At 32.3% G+C, this 25,559-nt stretch overlaps 3 protein-coding genes and 1 pseudogene across 3 annotated transcripts; all 4 read left to right on the top strand.

The window, feature by feature from the left end:
• Positions 1-3,603: 3,603 nt before the first annotated feature.
• On the top strand, positions 3,604-5,958 carry LOC133670372 (probably inactive leucine-rich repeat receptor-like protein kinase At5g48380). The gene is made up of 2 exons (XM_062090861.1): positions 3,604-4,646; positions 4,859-5,958. Exons 1-2 carry the CDS (start codon positions 3,678-3,680, stop codon positions 5,804-5,806), a joined length of 1,917 nt encoding a protein of 638 aa, XP_061946845.1. The 5' UTR covers positions 3,604-3,677; the 3' UTR covers positions 5,807-5,958.
• A 2,311-nt stretch (positions 5,959-8,269) lies between these two features.
• On the top strand, positions 8,270-10,431 carry LOC133671076 (probably inactive leucine-rich repeat receptor-like protein kinase At5g48380). Its single transcript, XM_062091705.1, has 2 exons — positions 8,270-8,639; positions 9,229-10,431. The coding sequence occupies exons 1-2, from the start codon at positions 8,325-8,327 to the stop codon at positions 10,156-10,158; spliced, it is 1,245 nt and encodes a 414-aa protein (XP_061947689.1). The 5' UTR covers positions 8,270-8,324; the 3' UTR covers positions 10,159-10,431.
• A 602-nt stretch (positions 10,432-11,033) lies between these two features.
• On the top strand, positions 11,034-13,395 carry LOC133671421 (probably inactive leucine-rich repeat receptor-like protein kinase At5g48380; annotated as a pseudogene).
• A 1,438-nt stretch (positions 13,396-14,833) lies between these two features.
• On the top strand, positions 14,834-21,581 carry LOC133670510 (protein STRUBBELIG-RECEPTOR FAMILY 8-like). The gene is made up of 2 exons (XM_062091014.1): positions 14,834-15,261; positions 20,444-21,581. Exons 1-2 carry the CDS (start codon positions 14,941-14,943, stop codon positions 20,633-20,635), a joined length of 513 nt encoding a protein of 170 aa, XP_061946998.1. The 5' UTR covers positions 14,834-14,940; the 3' UTR covers positions 20,636-21,581.
• Positions 21,582-25,559: the final 3,978 nt, after the last annotated feature.

Here is a 25,559-nt window from a genome sequence, read left to right on the forward strand (position 1 = left end):
GGTGATGATAGCATTGAGCTGGAGTCAGCAGAAACAAAGTGAGACAGCAGATGTGTGTATGCTATATAATATCGTTGTTTCTGGTTTTGGAAGTGAAACAATACAGATATGGCCTCATTGCTAAAGCACTCTTTGGGAGTGTTATTGGAAGGCATTTTTTCAAATTCGTAATTTTTTTTTATATAAAAATTTCAAATTAATATTTTTTTATTATTTTAATATATTAACATTAAAAATAATATATAAAAAATTATTTTAATATATTTTTAAACAACGTAACACCAACTTTACCATTATCTCTGTCAAGCTATAAGATAGCAAATCTATATTTTCCTGTTTCTATCATGTTCATTTGCTGCTGTTTTTCTATCTACAAAAACTTGCCCTTCTTTCGATTCATATCCTTAGTGTTGCCGGCAATGGATACAGTTCTTTGTACGATAAATAAAAGAAAACATTTTATAATTATTAAAACAAGTTAATAAATTTGTGGACTTTTTCTTTTGTGGACTAACAAATCAATGCATCTTTTATTCGTGGACTCAACTTGCTCAATAAAGAAATGAAAAATAAAGGTTATGAATATTTTAATTGATTTTTAAGAATTTAATTCCTAAATCAGTGATAAGGAATTAAATTTAATGACTTTGCACACAATCTTTTATCTCCCATTTAATGGAATATTCAGCTTAAATTAATACACAAAACTCCCATTTAATGTTTGCTAAGCATATCGTCAATAAATAAAAAACAAATTGAGAGGAAAATCATCTTTCTCATTATCATTGGAGCCTTAAGCTACATTTTTATCTAGAGAAAAAAGTACTCATCTAGTAAACTTTTTAATTTTTTTTCCCTTATGACTAAGAACATCATGTCTACTAATGAGTTCTTTACTTAATTTATTTATCTTTTTTATTAAAGCTTTCATTATTACCTTCAACTTATCTCATCTTTTTACAAGATCTCTTATAAATCCATAAGACCGATATATAACCTAATATTAAAAAAATAAAATAATTATGAAGCACGATTCTCAAAACAGAAGGATAAAATTAGCCCAAAAAAACAAAAAAATATAAAATTGGGATGGTGAAGTGTGAAATAAAAAAAAGAAAACACTATCAAAATGAATAGTGTTATGTAGGTGTAGCTAAATAAGTGTTTTGTTAATAAAATGAGCCATTTCATGATTTGGAGTAATCATTTAGGGATCTAATTCTAAGAACCTTTTTTTTATTATAAGGACTAAACTATAGATTTAATAAGAAACAAGAATAAAAGAAAATAAAATAAATACCAATTAGTAAATGAAAATAAAATATAGAAGCTAAAATAATTTTTAAAGAAATTACAAGAACTAAAATGAAACCTTATTTTTTAAGAAATTTTACAAGAACTAAAATCAATTTTATATCACTTTTCTTTGACAGTGTTTGGTAATGCTATTGAAATTATATTTTCTAAAAATTTAAAATTTATTTTAAAAAAAAAATAATTATTTTTTTCAGATTATTTTAACGTGATAATATTAAAAATAATTTTTTTAAAATAAAAAAATATTATTTTAATTTATTTTAAAAAAACACTTTAAACCGCAACGTTAGTGTATTTTAAAACATCCTATAATAAATAAATTATATCTGACGCGGTTTTGGAGTCACTAATTCCAACTAATCCTTCTTGAAGTTAACTTAGACTAGACTTGTCCACTAGGATAAGGATGACAAAGACTTTGGAACTGTGGACGCGATACATAGTTAATAGTCAGTCAGATATATCCTTGTCATTTGCTGCTGTTTTTCCATCTTCAAAACTTGCTCTTCTTTCTATTCATATCCTAGAAGAAAACATTTTATTTTATAATTATTAAAACAAATCAATAAATAATTATAATTACGCGACCCATAAACTTGGAATTTGACGCAGGAAGACTTGGCTTCTTGAATTGAAGAAATAGACTAACAAGTCAATGCATCTTTTCCCTGTGGTTTCTTTATTTCCATAGCAATATATAATCCATACCAATCACTTTTAGATAAATCTTGAATTAAATACAGGGAACAAAGAAGATGTTTCTATAACTACAGGGACTAAAATGTGTTTCTGCCACCTTCGACCTCTACGCTCCACATCCATGAATACTACCCAAAACAAGTTTTTAATCAGTGCAGGTTAGTTTTTCTTAAAAAAAAGAAGAAAAAAAACTATTTTTTTGTAAGTTTTTTCATTTTAAAAGTTTTTAAAATTAATTTTGTTTTATATGAGTTAGTATATTTGTTTCAAATTGATTTCTAATGTATGTCTGTATAATATAGTGTTTGTTAGTAACTTGTCCCTTTATTTAAAAAATTCTGGCTCTGCCACTGCTCATCTAATAGACATTTTAATTTATTTTCTCTTACAACTAGGAATATCATGTTTACTAATCATTTTATTACTCAATTTATCTATCTTTCTCATCAAAACCTTTATTATTATCTCCAACCTATCTTGTCTTTTTAGAAGATCCTTTTTACAAATATATAAGACCAATATATAACCTAATATATATAAAAACAATTATGATGTACAATTCTCAAAATAGAAGGAACTAAAAAAAAGAAGAAGATTGGGATGGTGAAGGATTAAATTAAAAAAAAAACTAAATAGAAAAAACAAAAAAAAAAAACACCATCAAAAAAATAAATGGTGTTTTGTGGGTGGGGCTAAATAAGTGTTTTGTTAATAAAATGAGCTATTTCATGATTTGGAGTGATCATTTAGGGATCTAATTCTAAGGACTAAACTATAGATATAATAAGAAACAACAATAAAAGAAAATCAAATAAAAACTAATTTGTAAATGAAAATAAAATATAGAAGATAAAATAATTTTGAAAGAAATTACAAGAACTAAAATGAAACCTTATTTTTTAAGAAATTTTACAAGAACTAAAATCAATTTTATATTACTTTTCTTTGACAGTGTTTGGTAATGCTATTGAAATTATATTTTCTAAAAATTTAAAATTTATTTTTTTTAGAAAAATAATTATTTTTTCAGATTAGTTTAATGTGATAATATCAAAAATAATTTTTTTTAAAATTTAAATTATTAAAGTTGTTAATTGTTAATACTTATTTTAATTATCATCATCAAATTAAATAAAAATAAATCTTCAAAATATACTAAGTATTATTAAAATTGCTCGGATTGAAAATTTAATCTCAATTAACATTTAGGTTGACTGACGTGCAAATAATTCTATTGAAAAAAAAAAGAAAAAAAGAAGAAAAATAAGCCTACATTAATTGACAAAAACTTATAAATCAGGGCATAATTAACCTTTTTCGTGGAAATTATAGTCCTATAGGGCCATATTCCATTAATTCTCTCTTTAATTACGTGTCCCATAAACTTGGAATTTGATGCAGGAAGACTTGGCCTCTTGAGTTGAAGAAATAGACTACCAAGCCAATGCATCTTTTCTTTGTGGCTTCTTTATTTCCATACCAATCACTTTAAGATAAATCTTGAATTAAATACAGGGAACAAATAAGATGTTTCTATAACTACAGGGACTAAAATGAGTTTCTGCCACCTTCGACCTCTACGCTCAAGAATAAATGTTCTCTATGGAGATTTCAGAAACAAAAAGAGATTTCAATTCAAATATCCTTTTAAGTAGGTATTTATGATTCTTATTTCTCATTTTTGGTCATTCCAACCATTCCATTGTAGTCTTACTCTGATGAACTCTCAAATCCAAATGGCTAATTTATTTTTTATCTACTCTTTTATGTTCTCCTTGTTAGCTACTTTCACCGTAACTAGTGCTACCGAGACTGATATTTCTTGCTTGAAATCTATTAGGGATTCTATGATAGACCCTAATAATTACTTAAACACCACATGGAATTTCGACAACAAAACAGAAGGTTTCATCTGTAGATTTATGGGAGTCGAATGCTGGCATCCTGATGAGAACAGAGTCTTAAACATCAGACTCTCTGACCTGGGGCTCATGGGCCAGTTCCCTCTTGGATTGGAGAACTGCACGAGCTTAACTGGTTTGGACCTTTCACATAATGAGCTTCAGGGACCAATTCCATCTAACATGTCTAAAAGGGTACCACCATTCATCACTAACCTTGACCTATCCTTCAACAACTTTTCTGGTGAAATCCCATCAAGTATTGGCAATTTATCTTTCTTAAACGGTCTAAAACTCGACAACAACAATCTAGCAGGTCATATCCCACTAGAAATTAGCCTTCTCGATCGGATCAAGGTCTTTACTGTTACTAACAATCGATTATCAGGGCCAGTGCCAAATTTTACAAGTTCTAATATTCCAGCAGACAGCTTTGCGAACAACACAGGACTCTGTGGGAAGCCTTTGGAAAGCTGCTCAATTCATCAAATGAAGTTTGGTTACGCATTCAAAAGTGGTTTTGTGATTGGTTATACAGTTTTTTCAACTTCAGTTGCAATTTTTTTTACATCCTGCTGTGTACCATGGGTGTATATTGGGGAGAAGAAAAAAAAAATCACAATATCAGAAATGATGATGTTGATGGTGAAGAGGAAGCATAAGATAACAGATGATGATCAAGCAGGCAGCTCCCCAACAAGAGGTCTCTTGGAGGAAGGAATTAAAGAGGTACTACTCTTTAAGATTGATATCTTTTTTGTTTTAGTTTTGTTAGTTTTTATTTTTTAATTCCTTATTCAAGTTTTGAGCGAGAGCAGTTCAGTTTTTACTTCCAATTACAGGATGCTTATCTACACAAGACCCTGAACTCTTGAAGCTGGTTCAATTGCAATGTATATGTATGTTCTTCAGTACTAATATATTTAGAGTTGTGTCCACAGATTTCCATGTTGGAGAAGAGGGTTACAAGAATGAGCTACGCAGATCTTAATGATGCCACCGATAATTTCAGTGAGAACAATGTCATCGGACAGGGAAAGATGGGGATGCTGTACAAGGCATCATTGCCTAATGGTTATGTCGTTGCAGTGAAGAAGTTGCATGACTCTCAGTTCCTTGAAGAACAATTTATATCCGAGTTGAAGATACTTGGTTCATTGAGACATATCAACGTACTTCCACTGTTGGGGTTTTGCGTTGAGTCAAACCAAAGGTTTCTGGTTTACAAATATATGCCAAATGGTAACCTTTATGATTGGCTACATTCCATGGAAGAAGGTCAGGAAAAAGCTATGGGATGGGGTGTGAGGGTTAAAGTCGCCGTCGGATTAGCAAGAGGCTTGGCATGGCTTCATCAGAACTGTCATACCGTCAAAATAATCCATCTTGACATTAGCTCAAAATGCATATTACTTGATCAGAACTTCCAGCCCAAGTTATCAAATTTTGGAGAGGCAATGCTCATGAGTTCGACCTGCGCTTCCTCCGTAAATAGTGAGTTTTGGGAGATGGCATTTGTGAAGGAAGATGTGCATGGATTTGGAGTTGTGCTTCTTGAGATGATTACTGGGGTGGATCCTAGCAACATGACTGGTTCCTCAAACAATGTTCTTAATGAATGGATTGGTCATCTTTTGAGCAGTTCGGATTTTCATGGCGCGATAGACAAGTCTCTGATCGGGCAAGGATTTGACGCTGAGATCGTTCAGCTGCTTAAAGTTGCATGTACCTGTGTTGATCCCATTCCAGATCGAAGACCGATAATGGTTCAAGTGTACGAAGACATAAAAGCAATAAGGGAGAGATGTGACCTAGTAGATGATTCATCGATGCTAACGCAACCTGAAATTTGCCCTGCTACCTACTTCAGAAAAATCTGTGGAGATTGAAATGGCAGAATTCCAATGAAAACAACAGGACAAACAAAAAGCAAGTCTGCATCTTCTAGTTTCTATCATGCTTTGGTATAATTAACCAATATTGTACACAATATGATAGCTTTTGAGAATAAATCTCCAGAAATGTTACAGTGGTTGATTAACGATTTCAACAGAAGTTCAAAATATTATATTTCATGGTAAATTACAGTAGCAATAATATTTAATCACTAAAATATAACAACAGATAGGGACGAATTTTTAACGTTAAATCATATGGAAGCATGCACCCAATTTCGCTAGTAGAGACCTGCTGTGTGTTCCATGAACTTGGATTACAGGAGACTTGCTTTTTGACTTGAAGAAACAGACTGTCTAATCTTTATTTATTTCCAAACTTGTCGTTTCTTGAAGAAAAGGGCTTTCAATTGTTTTTAAATATTATTCTATTCTTTAAAACACGTTGTGATTACTGTGTATATAAATTTATCGTAGTTTGTACTCTGAACAACATTGTAAATATTATTTTTTCTATTTTTTATTCTAAAAATAAAAAGGGCTTTCTTGTTTTTAAATATATTATATATGATTTCCCTAGTCGATTCTGCTTAAATTGCATCTTTTTTTCATGGAATATTCAGCTAAAATTATTATACAAAAATCTCATTTAATGTTTGCTAAGCAGTGGTCAAGTTAAGAAATATTGAGTGCAAGTTTTTTTAGTGTAACAGTTTATCATAAATGAGGTTTTCTCACCCTAACATATTGTTTTTCTCTAATTCTAAATCATTAAAATTTTATTTATTATTAATGACTTATTTATTTATTTATATATATATTTATTTATTTATTTAATTAGATACTTGTATAATTTTTTTTTAATTTACACTTGAAATTGTCTATGTAAGAAAATACATTGAAAAGCTTCATAACCAATTTTTTTGTTGGAAGAAAAAATATATGAGCCGCGGAGGATTGCGAGTGAAATAACTAATCAATTTTTTGTGGGCTCTAATTTATTTCAATGGCAATATAATTGTAAGGCATTTTGAAGTTTTGAGATTCAAAATTATATAATCCATACCCATCACTACTTTAAGACTCTTAAATTAAATAGAGGGAACGTTTTTATAACTAGAGGGACTAAAATGAATTTCTGCCACCTTTAACCTCTATGCTCCAGATCCATGAATAGTACCCAAAACAGGTTTTGAAGCTGTGGGTTTTGGTTTCGAAGCCCCAAAATTCTTTCCAAAACATAGAGCACAACATGTCATGGATGAAAAGAATTGGGTCATTTTAGACCTGGAGGGGAAAGTTTTAATACCCATCAAGTCTGCATACTTTATTAATCGACTCCCAAAACTTATTTTTCATTCAATTAAGTCCTGAAAACTAAGTTTTCACAGAATCTATGTTTATGTACATATAAGAAAGAAAAAGTTACTTGTATGATACTAAAAATGGAATAGATTACTCTAATATAAGAATTAATGGCAATCAAGACTTCCTATGGCTCAACAATTGAAATTAATTAGCATAAAAATAAAATAAAATTGAGGTTTCAATTTAAAAAGCTTATAACTGAAGGGCTGCGTGTATCATTTAGCCCCATTTTCAAGAAAATGTATACTTTTATTTCTAATCAAATTTATATCATTCTCAATTTCCATCTTTGCTTCCATTTATTTATTTTTTTTCTAAAAAAACAATTTATCTTTCAATTACTGGGATTAATTGTGTTATACGTGACATGAAATGCCATGGTTTTTCTAAGAATACACGCAACACTTGTTTAATTTCCCATTTTATTTCTCAAGAAAACCAAAATCACATCTGAGATGTCATGATTTCTTGGTAAAGAAACTTTTTTTTTATACTGATAATATTACATTAATTTAGATTAACACAAAAAAAATTTGAATCTAAAAAAATAGAAGGTTAGAATTCTTACAAATTTATTTACTTTAAAGTGCTAAATTAATCTAAATATAAAAAAATATAGAAATTAAACTAAAAATATTATTTTACAATTAATAAAAAAAATATTATTTAACAATATTATAATTAAAATTACTTGTTTTTGGGATTCTTTCGTCAGCTCTCAATTTTATATCTCTTTTCTTTGACAATATTTGGTAATACCATTAAAATTATATATTTTAAAAATTTAATTTTTTTATTTTAAATTAATTATTTTTTAGATAATTTTTATGTAATAATATGAAAAATATTTTTTAAAAAATAAAAAATATATTTTTTAAATATATTTCAAACAAAATAAACAATTTCAACCACCAATACTAACATGCTTCCAAACATCCAATAATTAAATAAATTAGATCTGACGCGTTTTCGAGTCCTTAATTCCAACTATTCCTTCTTGAAACACTACAAGTCAACTTAGACTGGAATTGTCCACTGGAACAGGATGACAAAGACTTTGCAACTTTGGACGCGGTGCGTAGTTAATAGTCAAATATAACTTTGAACGATCTCTTGTTATTTGCTGCTGTTTTGCTATCCACAAATGGCTCTTGATGCAAAACTTGCTCTTCTTTTGATTCATATCCTTAGTGTTGCCGGCAATGGATACAGTTCTTTACAAGAGAACAACTACGGGAGTGAAGATGAACACAGGAAAAAGTTGGATTCTTCTTTCAAAAGTGGGTTTGCAACAGGTTATGCATTTTCTTCAGTTTCCATTTTAGCTATTTTCATGTCCTGTTGTGTGCCTTGGGCTCGTCTTAACAAGAGGAAGAGGAACAGGAAAATGATGAAGACACCAATGATGACATCTTTGATGGAAAGGCGAGAGAGGAAGATAAAAGAAGCCAACGAGCAGGTATCCCCATAAGACTTTCATTCCGTCATTTTTTTTTCTTTTTGATGAAGAAGACGATAGAGTTGCTTTTATTAAGGATATATCCATATTCTTCAGTTGCCAAGACCATGAAGAAGATGGATCATTGCAAACTGACCACAAACCAAAACATTAATTCATTACAGAAACAAGCAGAAAAGGAGAGACCTCGAGTTCATGTCCTTAAAGTAGCACCTAAGCCTCAAATTTAAACCAAGCTATCAGATGTTCAACGAGAGACGTTTCTCTAGCTGAATGACTAATGAAGATGACTGCACTAAATAAGAAGTCAGCATGCTAATAGAACTCATAATAGAACTACACTAGCTAGATCTCGACAGCATTAGAAGTTTATTACAAGAATGCAGTAAATAAAGCAACCGGCAGTGATCCCACTCTGGATCTCCTGCGGGAAGCAACGAAAGAGTTGCTTCCTCATGTGAAGAATCTGTTGCTTTTTAATATTGCATCAATTAATTAGTCTTTCCAGAACTTAGAATGCCTTTTCATTTGATGCAGCCGTTAAGGGTTTTATATATATAATATTGTTTCATTTCTTCATCTTCCACAGATTTGTATGTTGGGGAATATTGTTAAGAGATTGAGTTTCGCAGGCATCAGCAAGGCAACAGCAAATTTTAGCCAAGCCAACAAAATTGGATTGGGACGAATGGGAACCATGTATATGGCTATCCTTCCTGATGGTAGGTTCCTTTCAGTGAAGAGGATAGTTGACTCTCAACAGTTTGAGGAACAGATAGTTTCTGAATTGAAAACATTGGGTACATTAAAGCATAAGAACTTACTGCCCCTGTTCGGATTCTGCGTAGAATCAAATACAAGGCTTCTGGTGTACAAGTATATGTCTAATGGAAACCTTTTTGATTGGATACATCCAGTGAAGCACCGGAGGAAGACTCTGCAATGGCCTTTGAGGTTGAAAATTGCGGTTGGGGTAGCAAGAGGCCTGGCAAGGCTCCACCATGGCTGCAGAGGTCAAGTGGTGCATCTCAACATAAGCTCAAAGTGTATTTTGCTTGATAAGAATTTCGAACCCAAGCTATCGAATTTCGGAAAGGCGATGCTGATCATGAGTATGAGTAACAGTCCAGGAGTGCATAATGAGTTTTGTGAGATGGCGCTTGTTAAGGAAGATGTGCACGGATTTGGAGTTGTACTGCTTGAGCTGATTACTGGGATGGATTGTAGCAAAATGAATTTTTCCTCAAACAGTATTCTTAATGAATGGATTGGTCATCTCTTGAGCACTTCTTATTTTAATGATGCCATGGATAGGTTTCTGATTGGGCAAGGATTTGACGATGAGATCTTTCAGCTGCTTAAAGTTGCATGTAACTGTCTTGATTGCACTCCAGATCGAAGGCCGACAATGCTTCAAGTGTACAAGGACATAAAGGCAATAACCAAGAGATGTGAAGTGGTTGATGATTCAGAGATCCAAATGCAGCCTGAAATTTGCCCTGCTACTTCTCAAGACTAATCTGTTGCCAGCAAAAACGGGACCGAAGTTATCATATCTATATTTTCCTGTTTCTATCATGTTCATAAACCAGTATGTGAGAAGCAATATTGTATAGAATATAAAATAAGTCGCCAGCATTTGACGTTTTTATTCAAACAGAAGATCAATCTGATCAAAATACTCCGATGAGTGAAAATGGTTTGGATAATACTTCCTGGTCTTGTGTTGTATGTCAAGATCAATGGATTCAATTCTTCCAGCTTAGAATAACCAATTGAATTTGTGTTTAAATGTATATTATACAAATATTATCAGAGCTCTGTGTCAGATGGTATCACCATGCTTCTTAAGAAGAGATTGTTGTTGCATCTCTTGTATGTAGAAAAGTCTCAAGTAAAAAACATAAGCTTATCAAGATCAACTATCTATCTCATGCAAATAAAATAATTGCCGTAGGTGACGGGTAGCAGTAGAGTCACAAACCTATACTACAATTGTCTACTGCCTTACTTTTAGCTTGTGCTGATGGTCAATATTAACTGCGAGGAAGCATCATCCATATTCCATTTTCACTTGAATTTTTTTCTTACTTGAAAATTGTGATCTATTGGTCATATATATATATATATATATATATAAAATCCCAATTCAAATTAATGTGTTATCTGTTGCTTTCCCTTTCTTCTGCGACACGGCTTTCAAGTTTAATAATTTCCAACCTAGGTAGCTTGAAAACTTCAAAGCAGCCTCAAGAGTCAGAACAGAACTCTCTCATTGAATTTTGTGATACCCTTCACTCATTTCCACCTATTGATGTGGCTTCTACTTTGTTTTTCTGTTCCTTTTCATTTTACATTTAAGTAAGATCAGTGCTAGCTACAAGCTCTCCAAGAATGGCCACTAGTCAGAACAGAGCTCATTCAGTACTGATCTTTGTCTTGTTTTGTATATTTAGTGTAAGCAGTGCAACTGATCCTGATGCTTATTGCCTGAAATATATTAAAGATTCCTTGGAAGACCCGTACAATCACTTCTCTTCATGGGACTTCGCCAATCAGACTGAGGGTTTCATCTGTAGGTTTGCGGGAGTCGACTGCTGGAAGCCTGAGGAGAGCAGAGTCATAAATCTAGCACTTTCTAACATGGGGCTCAAGGGCCAGTTCCCTCCTGGCATCGAAAACTGCACAAGCTTAACTGGTTTGGACCTTTCAAGAAATGAGCTTCAGGGACCGATTCCATCTGACATCTCTAAAAGGCTACCATACATCACTTACCTTGACCTATCCTTCAACAACTTTTCTGGTGAAATCCCATCAAGTATTGCCAATTTATCTTACTTAAATGTTCTAAAACTAGACCATAACCAACTAATAGGAAATATCCCACCACAAATTGAATCGACTCAGGTACTTCAGTGTTGCGGACAATCTGTTGTCAGGTCCAGTGCTAGAATTTGTTAAAGCAAATTCTACATGTGGTGTTTTTTGCCCAATCGGTGGTTTTTCTTCATCCACAAATGTGAATTATGCAAACAACCCTGGCCTATGTGGAGGGCCTTTAGATCCTTGCAAAGGGCATAGCAACGAATTTTATTCTTCTTTCAGAACTGGGTTTGCAGCTGGTTATACGGTTTTTTCCGTTTCAGCCATTGTTGGTTTTGTGTCTTGCTGTGTGCCATGGGTACATGTCAAAAAAAGAAATAAGAAACAAACGATGGTAATGCTGATTTTGAGGAAGAACAGGAAAGAAGCTGATCATTTAAGTGCTTCGCCATCGGTTGAGAACATACATGGAGGAGGCAAAGAGGTACTGACTATATGATTACGTGCATGTCAGCTTTGAGTGGTTTGCTTTTGAAATTGATTGCAGGACTTTTTGCTTTTCTTTTTGTCCTGTTCTTAGACATTTCTAATTATCTCTTATGAGTTAACTATACAACTGCAGTTACATGATGTCTTAATTTACAGATAGTCCTAAATTCTTTAACCTGCTTCAATTTCAAGGTAAATACTTGTGTTTCTTCAACAATTAGTGAGTAATGGATTGGGAATCTCTGTCCTCAGATTTCTATGTTGGAGAAGAAGGTTCCAAGAATGAGCTATACAGATCTTAAAGATGCAACAAATAATTTCAGCGAGAACAATGTCATCGGGCAGAGGAAGATTGGGATGCTGTACAAGGCAGCGTTGCCTAGTGGTTATCTCTTTGCAGTGAAGAAATTACACAACTGTCGAATCCTCGAGGAGCAATTCGTGTTAGAATTGAAGACACTTTGTTCATTGAGGCATGTCAACTTACTTCAACTTTTGGGATTTTCAATCACATCAAAACAGTGGCTTCTGGTTTACAAATACATGCCAAATGGTAACCTTTATGATTGGCTACATCCAATGGAAGGCCAGGCAAAGATCATGGAATGGACTGTGAGGTTTAAAGTTGCAATCGGGTTAGCAAGAGGCTTGGCATGGCTTCATCAGGACTGCAGTGGTACTATCCGAGTTTTCCATCTTAACATAAGCTCAAAGTGCATCTTACTTGATCAGGATTTCGAGCCAAAGTTGTCGAATTTTGGGGAGGCGATAATCGTAAAGCCAACGAACACTTCCCCTTTGAATGGTGAGTTTTGGGATACAGCATTTGCTATGGAAGATGCGTATGGATTTGGAGTTGTGCTCCTTGAGCTGATTACGGGGGTGGATTCTAGCAGAATGACTGGTTCCTCGAACAGTCTTCTTAATGAATGGATTAGTCATCTTTTCACTATTTCTAAGATTTATGATGCCATTGATAAATCTCTGGTTGGGCAAGGATTTGATGATGAAATATCTCAGCTGCTTAAAGTTGCATGCCACTGTGTTGATTCCATTCCAGATCGAATACCAACAATGCATCAAGTGTACAAAGACATAAGAGCAATGAGGGAGAGATGTGGCCAAATTGATGATTCAGAGATTCTAGTGCAGCAGCATGAAATTTACCCTCCCAGCTCAAAGGGCAAATCTGTTGAGATTGAAATGGCATAGAGTCAATGGAAACAGGAAAAACAGGACAAATTGAGGCAACTCTATCATGTTTTGGTATAATAAACAAGTATGTAAGAAGCAACGGTGCTGTTTGAGAACAAGCTTCAACTATCTATCCAAATTCAAGGTACTGCAAAAGTAACTACAAATATTTCAAACTAGTCTCCTCTCTGGGGACTTGAAAAAAACCTCAGGATACAGCTTAAAGTTTTGTATACAACTACGTCCAAATCGTCCCAAAAGTCTTTTATGAGGTTTTCTCACCTTTTCCCTAAATTTAAACCATTAAAGTTCTTATTTTAATTATCATCATCAAATTAAATAAAAATAAATCTTCAAAACATAGATGTAAGAACTTATAAATCAGGACTTAACCTTTTTCTTTTTTTTTGACTAATTTGTTTTCCCGCACTTTCGTGGAAATTGTAGTCCTATAGGGCCATCCATTATTCTCTCTTTAATTACGGGTCCCATAAACTTGGATTTTGATGCTGTAGACTTGGCCTTCTGACTTGAAGAAATAGACTAACAAATCAATGCATCTTTTCTTTATTTATTTCCATAGTAAGTTCACTTTTAAAATCTTATGATTTTATAAGTTAAAAGGTATCTAATATAATTTTATAAGTTAAAATGTATCTAATATATTAAATTAGATTAAAATTAAAAAGTTAGTAAAATTAATCAAACTCAATAAAATCAAATCAATTTTACAAGTTTTAAAAAATTATAAAATTATGTATTCTAGTAAATATATCTTAACATGTTCATTGTTTGAAATTTATATCTTGCAAAATTTATGTAATTTAATAATTAAGGACTTGATTTTAACTATAATTATTATAATTTTTTTAAGATACAAATTATTTATGGATTTTATTTTTGTAAAATTAAAATACTTATTCATTCTTCACTATTAGTATATAAACTATTAACATATCAACATATAAACTATTTAAGTGTGTTTTATATTAAGGTGGTTTTTATGGTTGTGATTCAAAAATATGATTTTTTTAAAAAATTATTTTTAATTATGTTTTTGAAAAAAGATAATTTAAATCATTAAACTTCTTATTAACACTAAATTTAAATCATTAAAGTTCTTATTAACACTTATTATAATCATCAAATTAGCGTGGCAGAGCTTTTAAACCCTTAGTTTCAGAAAAGGTTAGCATTTCGTCGATAAAAATGAATCTTCAAAACATAGATGTGAAAATTGATAAGGTTTTTATTTTAAATTATATGAAAGCAATCATTAAAAGAAGTTGATATAAAAGTTGAGGAAGTTTTCCTTTTTTGTTTTTTTCTATTTTAGTTTAAACTTCGAAATCACAATAAAAAGGAATTATTAAATATACTAAATATTATTAAAATTCCTTGGATTAAAAATTTAATCTCAATTAACATTTAAGTTGACTGACTTGAAAATACTTCTATTGGAGAAAAAACAAAAAAGAAAAAAAAGAAGAAAAATAAGTCTAGACAAAGAAGTTATAAATTAGGACTTAACTTTTTTGACTAATTTGTTTTCCCACACTTTCGTGGAAATTGTACTGTCTCATCATGAACTTGGAATTTGATGCAGGAGACTTGGCTTCTTGACTTGAAGAAATAGACTAACAAATCAATGCATCTCCTCAACGTGTTCAATTAATGATCATCTCTTTTTATCTAACAAAATGCTGTAGAAAATTAAGAGCTTCTAAACTTTATTGTTAGCTTAAACTTTGAATGATCTCTTGTTATTTGCTGCTGTTTGTTGTATATCTACAAAATGGCCGTGGGTGGTGCAAAACGTGCTCTTCTTTTGATTCATATACTCAGTGTTGCCGGCAATGGATACAGTTCTGTACAAGAGAACAACCACGGGAATGATGATCATGAACATCGGAAAAAGTTGATATTTTCACTCAAAAGTGGGTTTGTAATAGGTTATGTCTTCTCTTCGGTTTCCATTATAACTATTTTCATGTCCTATTGTGTGCCTTGGGCTCGTCTCATCAAGAGGAAAGGGAAAGAGGTGACGATGAAGACACCAATGATGACATCTTTGATGGAAAGGCAAGAGATGAAGAGAAAAGAAGCCAACGTGCAGGTATCCCCATAAGATTTTCATTTCATCATCATATTTTTAGTTTCTTGCTAGCTTTATTATTATTATGAAGACGATATATGTAGCTGCTTTTATTAAGGATAAATCAATATTCTTCAGTTGCCAAGACCATGGATTGTTGCAAACTTAATTGAATAGATCACAGACCAAAACATTAACTGATCATTACAGAAATACCCAAAAAAAGAGAAACCTCTAGCTAGTTCATGTCCTTAATCAAAGTAGCACACAAGTGACACAAACAAAACAACACAATACTGTATAAATAGCAAGCACAGGAAACATAAAATTTTGTTGAATAAGGTTACCATACAAAAAATTTAATTTGAATTTTTATTACTCAATAATTTTTTCTAATCAAAACTCCATATTATACCTTTTCTCTAAATTGCTTATAGACTAGGAAAAACATACTGAATATAACTGAAAAAAATAAAATAAAAATTATAAATTAAATAGGATAAAAAAATCATAAATCAACCACACTACTAGAATTTTTAAATTCATTGATGGAATTTTCGGTTGGTATTTATACTCTCAATCTGCCGGTATGGATTTTACTGACAGTCTCATGGATGAAAACATTTCGTTGAAAATACTTTCGTCGGTGATTTGTTGTATGTAGGTAATATCATTACCAATGGGTTTATTGAAGGCAAAAGCACGCAAAAATTTAAAATTACCCGTTTCATTCCGTTAGTATTTCTATTGGTGAATACGACATATCACTGATAGAAAAACCGTATATAATTTCATCGGTGCTGTTTTTTCATTGTCGGTATTTCTCTAGGCGAAATTTATATGTAACTGATAAAACGATCATATGCAATTCTGTCGGTGATTAAACAGTGGTAGTTACATTTGCAATATTTTTTTTCAAACTTTTTGGAGTATACCGATAGACTTAATACGTTAGTAACACCATCAGTAATAATTTAATTTTTTTTAAAAAAATTATGAAACAAAAGGAGAAAATAATTAAAATAATATAAGAATAAAATATTTATTATCAATTTAAACATTTATAAGTTCAAATACAATTAATCTAAAATAAAGGTGTTGGAGGAGGAGGAGGAGGCGAGTCTTCTCTGGGATCGTGGGGCTAATAAGGGGGGGCACATAGACCATTCATGTGTGATTTCATCTTCATTATCAATCGATGGAGTTAGGCTGTCTCAGCACTAAGTCGTGCATAATCAGTATTCTAATCCATTTTTAAGTCCCCGCACAAAAAAATATAAATATAAATATAAATATATGGACGGAAGAAATTGGAAAGATAATAATAACAGTAGGAGGCTGGAGCGCTCAGAAAATGGTCAGAAAAATTGATTAAGGAGGTTCAAAAATACAAAGATTGAAATTTTGACAATATATACTTAAATGATGAGAGTCCTGTTGGAAAAGAAAATTTAATTTGAGGAGAAAAGTCCAAAATTAAAAGTTTATAGACTCAATTAGATTTTATTGAAGGTTTAATTGAATTTTATAGAGGGTTTGATTGCAAGAAAAATTGATTTTAAAGTCAATTTAGGCTTTAATTGGAAGAAATTAAAGTTTAGGGGTTAAATTAAAATTTTAAAGAGTTGATTTGATCAAATCAGAGGCTTAATTGCATGAATATTGAAGTTTGATGGCCAATTAGGGACTTCATGGCATAAATCCAAAACCAACGACCAAACTGGAAAAGGCAGGTCAATATAGGGACTGAAATTGATCGAATCAGGGACCAAATTGAAGAAATTTAAAGTTTTTTAATCAATTGAGGGTCAAAATGCACAAATTCAAAACCAAGGACTAAAGTGAAAATGGCGGCTAACTATAGGGGTGACGATTGAAGTTGGCAGGGATACAATTGAATTGATTCTTAAAATCAAAATTACATTTGAGGACATAAATGAACAAAGGATAAATTAAGGACTGATTTGAAAGTTGACATGTTGGCGCCATAGTTAAATGAAATGGCGCGTTTTGTCCAAAACGACATCGTTTCATGTTAAAAAAAAAAGAGAACAGAAGGGTTTCGTTTTGAGCGACAATATTCCTCCTTCTTCTTCCCTTAGACGTGCAGCAGGGGAAGAATGAAACTTTTGTTTTTTTCCTATGTAATTCTTCCTGCCTCTCTCCCTCCCCGCATGCTCTGTCAAAACGCACGCCCTCTCATAATGAGAAGCCAACAAAGCCGTCCCTGCAAACCACGCCCATTGGCCACCTAGCCCGGCACCGTGGCAAGGTAGGAAGGCTCTGCTTCCCATGCACAGTGATAGGGCAGCGATAGGGACACCCCCGCTCCCCTTTGCCCTATAAATACTGCTATCAACACCAGCATAAGAGGAGAGGAAAAAAGTGAAACTGAGAGGAAAAAAAAAGAAAATAAAGGAGACGATAGAGAGAGGAAGGAAAGAAGACGGGGAAGTTTGAAACAGGGGAGAGGGACTGTGAGAGCTAAGTGAAAGGGACGATACTGAAACAGGAAGAGGAATAGGAGGTGAAAAACAGATAGAGAGGAACAAAAAGAAAGGGAAACGTGGTAGAAGAAAAGGAAAGAAAACAAAGGAGAAGGGAAGACCAGTAACCTCTCGCTTCGCCGTTTGTAATAGCAGCACCGCCACTCGAAGCTTCTTTCCCCTCTACTTTTATTTCATTTTCAGCTTCATCTCCTCCTGCATGCAGAACGATATTTGTTTTGCATGCAGGATGATGGGAGAGGGAAAATAATTCCCCTCCCCGTCTTTACTTCCTGGGCCAGGCCGATTCTGGCCCAGCCCTGATGTCTAGGTCGGGTATGGCCCAGATCAAAAGAAGCAGAGAGAACTTGGCCCAACACTTTTGGGTAGAGTCCGACCTAGTTAGCTGGGCCGGCCTAGCCCATATATATATATATATATATATATATATATGAAAAAACAAAAAATTAAAAATTCTGAAAAATCCTTAAAATTTTTTTGTTGATTTTCCTGTATATTTTTATCAAATTTGCTTAATACTGGTTTATATTTTTATACCATAAAGATACAAATTCGGTATTAAAATATTTGGCATCCAACGGTTGAAACACTGTAGGCCATTTGCAAAGTCCTTAGTCGTAGTGTTAGAGAGACCATACACCCGATTTCTATCGGTTTCACTGGACAATCCTGCCTCTAACCACAAATCTGGATCGAGATCCAGATGGGTTGAAGGATCGTCCCCGTATCTCTTCTTCAACTAGGTGTTATATATATCCTGGAAAAAGAGTTAGCAAATTAAAAAAAATTAATAACTTAAAAAAAAAATGGTTGAAAACCAACATCCACAAAGTGCTAAGCTCAGCTATCGACGAGTTGTTACACCTTTTTTTGACGATCATCACTCTACACGTGTGTTTCCATAAAAAGCTCCATCGAGCTTGGCTCGCATCCAAGAACCATAGCCGGTAAGAGAAAACTTTTGTTAGTTAAATATATTTATAAAAAATAACAAATAAAAAAATGAATATAATAAAAGAAGAATATTACCATCAGCTTCGAATGCGAAAATAGAAAATGGAATCACCGGTGTGTGTGGTAACGAAATCGTGAACATATTTGTTTCGGTTCTCCACATTGGACTATGATCGCCCTACAAAATGGTCGAACATCACGTGCTCGATCAATATATTCCGCCCATACAGCCTCTAAGACATATCACAATCTAGCATCCTTCCAGTTTGGAAGCTCTCTTTCTTTCGCATATTTTTTTGGTTTTTTTTTGCACCTCGTACCAAAAATCATGCAACTTATATAGTACAAATGAATTATCCATTGGTAAATGAAAAATAAAATTGAATAAAAGGATTAAATTTTTTTTATCTTGATTTTAATTTTACCTAATTACAACGTGATTCTCCTAAACCCTCACAGCAATGACGTTGTCAGCTCTATCCCATTCAAAAATTTCCATGCAGTTAAAATTTGTAAAAGAAAAGTTTCATTAATATTAATAAACTAAAAAAATTAGCATAATAATAATAAAAATATTAAAGTTAATATTAACCTTAAACCTTCCAAACCATGCATGAATCAAAAGTTTCCATTCATGATGTTTGGAAACCTGACTATATTGAAACATTGGAATTTTCATCGACGATTTCATCGCTGATGTTATGGTTCTAACAATATATATGTTTGTAAACTTGAAATTATATTTGTTAATTGAAATTTATTTTTTTAAAAAATTATTAACATGTCGTTGTGAAAGAAAAACAAACTTACATTGAAAGGTCAATTTTCCATTGAGCTTGGTACTTCTGGATAAATGGATCCTGTTGTGAAGGAACCACCCTAACTTGTCGATAATTCTGTATATAAAAGTGACACGTCATTATATCTTTTAACTTTTTTTTTCAATTCTTTTACTTTTCATTATAACTCCTTCGGTATATACCGAGAGAATATTTCCGTCAGTGTTTATTGATTGATACAACGAGGGAATAGTCCATCAGTAAAGTTGATCGCAATCTACAGACAAAATTTTTTTGTTAGTGTTTTTATTTGTATTTGCTATTTTTTTGGTGGTGCTAGAAAAATATTTTAAATTCTAAATAGTAACTTCTAGGTGGAAACCAACCCTGGACTTAGTGGTAGGCCTTCAAAACCGTGCCAAGGACACATAAAAGTATTTTGTTCCTCGTTCAATAGTGGATTTGTGGTTGGTTATGCATTATCTGCTGTTTCAATCGTAATTGTTTTTGTATCGTATTGTTTGCCTTCGATCCATCTAAAATAAGGGTAACGCAATGCCAATGAAGATAGCTGATGAATCAAGAGATTTATAGGAATGTTATGTCGGTGATATGATAGTCTAGGTGCTTACTCTTGTAATTTGGACAAGGATGAGCAGATTTTTTAGAGGAAAGTTCTCGAGACATTTTCATGAGGCTTCTAGATCTAGGGAGAAAGGCAGTGATGATAGAAAAATCTGGATTGTAGCTTTTAACATTACCAGCTGTGGAGCTCAGATATGGAGGCAGCAAAGTGGTCAACTCTCTCATTCTGTGCGTGTAAACTGTTGAGATCATTTTGCACTTTGTTATGGCTCATTGACAAATGACAATCTTACGAATAATTCTAATTAGCAAATTTTTGTGTAAAATAGCGTTGTTCATCTTTTACTAATTCTCATCGATCGGTGATTTCATCAACAGAATTCGGAGTTGGAGAAGTTGGTTACAAGAACAAGTTTCGCGGCACTCAATATTGCCACTCGCAGTTTTGACCAAGACAATGTCATCGGAGTCGGAAAGATGGGGACAATGTACAGGGCAGCGCACCCTTATGATTGTTTCACTGCGGTTAAGAGATTACATGACTCTCAACCTTTAGGGAAACAGTTCTAGCCAAGTTCAGACACATGAACATAATTCCACTACTGAGATTCTGCATAGAATCCGGGGAAAGGCTTTTGGTGTACAAATATATGCCAAATGGGAACCTTCATGATTGGTTACATTCTGTGAAATGCAACGCTGAAAAACTGGACTGGCATGTCATCAGGGTTAAAATCGCCATCGGAGTAGCCCGAGGCTTGGCATGGCTTCATGATTTTAACAACTTCCTAATAGTTCATCTTGACATATGCTCAAGGAGCATCTTGCTGGATAAATATTTTGAACCGAAGATATCAAATTTTGGAGGGGCAATGCACAGGAGCTCAAATGACAAGGGCTTAATTGCAAGTAATAAGGTAGGTGAACTGGAATTAATCAAGCAGGATGTCTATCAATTTGGTGTTCTTCTTCTTGAGCTAATTGCAGTTCATGATCCTGACCATAACAGTAAATAATCTCACACTCTAGAGGAGAATTTGTTTGAACGAATCGCTCATCTATCGAGCAGTTCTTCTGGCCTCTATCATGCTGTTGATAAATCTCTTCTTGGTCAAGGATTTGATGGTGAAATACTTCATTTTCTGAAGATCGCATCTAGCTGTATTCATCCCATTCTAGATCGAAGGCCAACGATGCTTCAAGCATTCCAAATGTTAATGGTTCTCAGGGAGGGAGAGAGAGAGATTCATCGAAAATCCTAAGCTATTGGATCAACTGACTAGTCGCTGCTAATTAAGGTGATGATAGCATTGAGCTGGAGTCAGCAGAAACAAAGTGAAACAGCAGATGTGTGTCTGCTATATAATATCGTTGCTAAAGTTTCTGGTTTTGTAAGTGAAACAATACAGATATGGCCTCATTGCTAAAGTTCTCTTTGGGAGTGTTATTGGAAGGCACTTTTCCAAATTCGTAATTTTTTTCTTTTAATAAAAATTTCAAATTAATATATTTTTTTTATTTTAATATATTAATATTAAAAATAATATATAAAAAAATATTTTAATATATTTTCAAATAAAAATACCCCAATTTTTACCATTATCTCCGCCAAGCTCCAAGAGAGTAATGATATGATCTTTCGATAACTTCGAGATTGTCCTGAAGAGAAGAGTCTGTTGTGAGAAATGGCAAACAACCAATGAAAACAGAAGAAAAAAGTTAATTTAAAAAATGTCTTTAATTAAAACTGTTCTAGGATAGATTTTTATATGTATAATTTAAACATATTTAATTTAGCTTGTCAATTATGCAGATTAGGAGGCAGTGCTTGTTTCTTGATGGCACGTACATTTCATTGTTGATGAAATTATAAATAATTGTTTTATGCGAAACCATCATTCCTAAACAACATAAATGCATATTCCTGAAAATAAAGGAGGGGCACTCACTGAACATCTCCTCACAAAATAATTTTAACATGAAAAAAGTGTTTTTTCCTTAGTTTTTTTTTCTAATATATATATATTTTAAATTTTATTTCTATTCTTCAACACTAGGTTAACTGAGAATTCAATTTCATAAATTTTTTAATTTATTTTTTATGAGGTTATCCTAAATTCATGACTCAAACTACCAGATAGGTTGACTCAAATTGCCGTCTCCAAGTTAATTAAATATTTAATTTGAGTCAAATCATATTTTTAACGGTTTTTTGGGTTGTCTTTAGACCCGTAAAATTAAACGAGTTATATTAAATCAATTCTCACACGATTTAAATTTTTTTTCTACTAGAAATATATTATCAACGCCTAGATATTTTTTTTTACGTTGAAAAAAAATTGATCCGACCCATAGCATAATACAAACCAATGATCTAGTCTATGTCTTATACATCTATCTATCTACATTTATAATAATAATGAAAATGAAGGACAAGATTATACAAACAACTTATAATTCTTCCACCTAAATTTATTTAGTACAATTATTTATTTAAGGATATCAATTATGTTGTCAAAATTTGATGAGAACATCAAACATTAGAACACGTAGAGGTTCTTTGAATCTTAAGATTTTCCTCCATACGAAACCTCCACATGTAGATAAAGCTTGTATAGATATATTTGCAATATTTTTTTTGCGTTATATAAAATTTATTCTTCAATTTAAATTAGTTGTTTTATGTTATTTAATTTCATTATGAAATTGTTTGATAACAATTTTTTTTTTTAAAAAAACCAATTTGTTTAAAGACCGACGGAAATCCCATCAATCAATGATTAACATTTTTATTAGAGAATTACAGAGAGTTATTTAACTATTTTGGTGAACACCGATAAGAATTCCATCGATAAATGATCAACCTTTTCTTTAGAGAATTACATAGAGTTGTTGAGTGTCCCAATATACACTCCGACAGAATCTTGTTGTCAGTTATTGTATCGGCAAACTTGTTGGTGAGACAGATACATTGATGGAATTACCTACAGATATAACATCAGCAATGAGATACTTTATGACATGTTTTTATTGGCAAATCTATTGGTGATTTTTATACCGGTAAAATTAGTATTTTTACACCGATAAAATATTCCATGTTATTCTATTTTTTGTGGTGGAAGTTGTGAAAACCTCATATTGGATTTAGGCTTTCCATGACAGTGACCTCGGTTGAAGGTGACTATCCTGCAAAAGGTTAACCGGAGATAGTATAAGAAATGTTGTTTTTTTCCTACCTTCGGTTGTGTTTGGCCAAGAGAGGATTAGGTTGGAAATTGAGAAGAGAGGGTTTGGTCGGAAGATGAGGTTTTAATTGGTCCTTCTTTCTTACCTTATTTAGGCATCAGTTGGGCCATTAACATGCACTCTCAGTTGGGCTTTTTAGAATTTGTTTTTGGTGCACCATTAATTTAGAACTGGTCACCCTCGTAGATATGTAAATTAATAACTCTATGGTTTTGTTATCCCTTAGTTAATTACAACCTGAAATTACTTTAATATGCAAATATATTTTGGTGATTATTCCCTCCATATTAGTTTTTGATACCTATTTTTTCATTGTTGTAGATACACAACTTCTGAAATTATGGCCATGACCAAGTAAAAAAAAACAATAGTGCTCGAATTGGTGCGGTATCAAAAAGGTTCAGACAAATTTTATTTATAGATGGTACTCTAATTTTGTACAAGTAATTTAGGTGAAATTCAAAAATATAATTTATATTATTTTTTTAATAAACATGATCCGACATAAAATTTCTGATTTGAGTCCTTATCTAGCCCGTGTTTAATATTAAACTATGTGAAAATTGACTTTAAGTGATCTTATTGATTTGGCCGATACAAAGACAATCCGACTGTCCTGAAAAAAAGTATAATTAAGGATGAAAATGGGAAAAAAAATAAAATTGACAAAAAAAAGAACCTTTCAAACCAACTTCTTGTCTAACTTAAGTTTAAAATTAAACCATGTAAAAGTTGTTTAAACGTAACTCATTCAACTTGGCCAGTGCAAAGATAGCCCAGCCAATCAATAAAGAAGTTTGAGAATGAAAGTGAGGAAAAATTGATGAAATTGACTGGAAAATACTTTTCAAGCCAACTTATTGTCTAGTCTGGATTTAAAATTAAATGTGTAGAATTGTTGTCTCAATATGATTTAGTCGTTGATGATTGTTAAAAAAAAATCTAAAAAGATGAAATAAAAAAAAAGAAAAAAAAAGAAATAATAATAATAATAATAATAATAATAATGAGAGCTGAATTGAAAAGAAAAAGAAAAGGAAAGAAGAGGAGGAGGAGGAGGTTATAATTTTTCCCAAGTTAGAAGGTAATATTGAGCCAGCTAACTCTAATATATATATTTTTTAACGATAACGGTATCCTTAGTTATATTTATTAATCAATCGAGAATATATATTTTTTATCATTTTAAGAATACACCCCCATACAATAATTAAATATGTTCAATCTATGTATGTGTGTATATGTGCTAATGACCAAATATTTATGTGGGCATAAATATTTCAAGTTGTGAACTTTCCTAATTAATTCAGCATAGTTTTGGACTAATTAACTATAATTATAGTGAAAGTCATTGTGTCATGGTATGTACTAAACATTCAACTCTCTTCTCACCTGAATGCGAAATTGCAAGTACAGCACAAACAAATAGAATGTTAAATAACTATTCCAAGCATATACTACAGCCGCATAATTTCCCTGTAGCATATGATGGCAAATCTATGTAGGTCCAAGTTCATGCTGAGATTACGTACCATTAATATAAAGAGACTTTAACTTATGGCTTAAGCCGAAGAAATTGGACTCTAGGGCTCTAGCTCCTTTAAATTTGTGATCAAGAATGAGGAGTGATCGACTTGTATAATCATTCAAGTTCACCACATGGGGATTTCTTCTTCAAATGTCTAGTTAAAAATGAGATTCATGCATGTGAATATATTCTGTAATCTCAGTGGATGATAAGGTATTTCATTTACACACACATATTGATGAGGCATACATTTATACATGGAAGAACATGCACGAACAATTTCATGAGCAACCGATCCTTGGAAGTTTATTTGGTGAACATTTATACTGTTAAAGTTTATTTAACTATTCAATTATAGACTTTTTCTGTATGAATCGACGTTCGATTGCTTTCACTCCTTTTTTTTATTAGAAAAGAAACGAGAGATGGATAAGGCCTCAAATATGCGTGAGCCATTTCAATTATTCAAACTTCTTAGCATGAAAACCCAATTCACCATGACTTAATTGTTCGAGACTTGGATCGGGTTAGATCAGTTGGTCTAAGAGTTGGCAAGTACTTAATATCGCTTCAAGAATTTTGTTTTTTAAAATCAAAATATTTAAAATAAAAAACAACATTGATAAAAAAATTGATTTAACAAAAAACCCAATTTGATTTTATAACTATGCTTTTTAGTATATCAAGTCTTATCACTCTGCAAATCACATAAAACTAATG

The sequence above is a fragment of the Populus nigra genome, chromosome 13 (genome assembly GCF_951802175.1).
Source record: "Populus nigra chromosome 13, ddPopNigr1.1, whole genome shotgun sequence".
NCBI lineage: Eukaryota > Viridiplantae > Streptophyta > Magnoliopsida > Malpighiales > Salicaceae > Populus > Populus nigra.

Bases quoted from the DNA above. Each gene is read 5' to 3' on its own strand.
- LOC133670372 (XM_062090861.1), top strand. From the start codon at position 3,678: ATGATTCTTATTTCTCATTTTTGGTCATTCCAACCATTCCATTGTAGT. The intron at 4,647-4,858 runs GTACTACTCTTT...TTGTGTCCACAG, and splicing joins TGGAGGAAGGAATTAAAGAG to ATTTCCATGTTGGAGAAGAG.
- LOC133671076 (XM_062091705.1), top strand. From the start codon at position 8,325: ATGGCTCTTGATGCAAAACTTGCTCTTCTTTTGATTCATATCCTTAGT. The intron at 8,640-9,228 runs GTATCCCCATAA...CATCTTCCACAG, and splicing joins TAAAAGAAGCCAACGAGCAG to ATTTGTATGTTGGGGAATAT.
- LOC133670510 (XM_062091014.1), top strand. From the start codon at position 14,941: ATGGCCGTGGGTGGTGCAAAACGTGCTCTTCTTTTGATTCATATACTC. The intron at 15,262-20,443 runs GTATCCCCATAA...TTTCATCAACAG, and splicing joins GAAAAGAAGCCAACGTGCAG to AATTCGGAGTTGGAGAAGTT.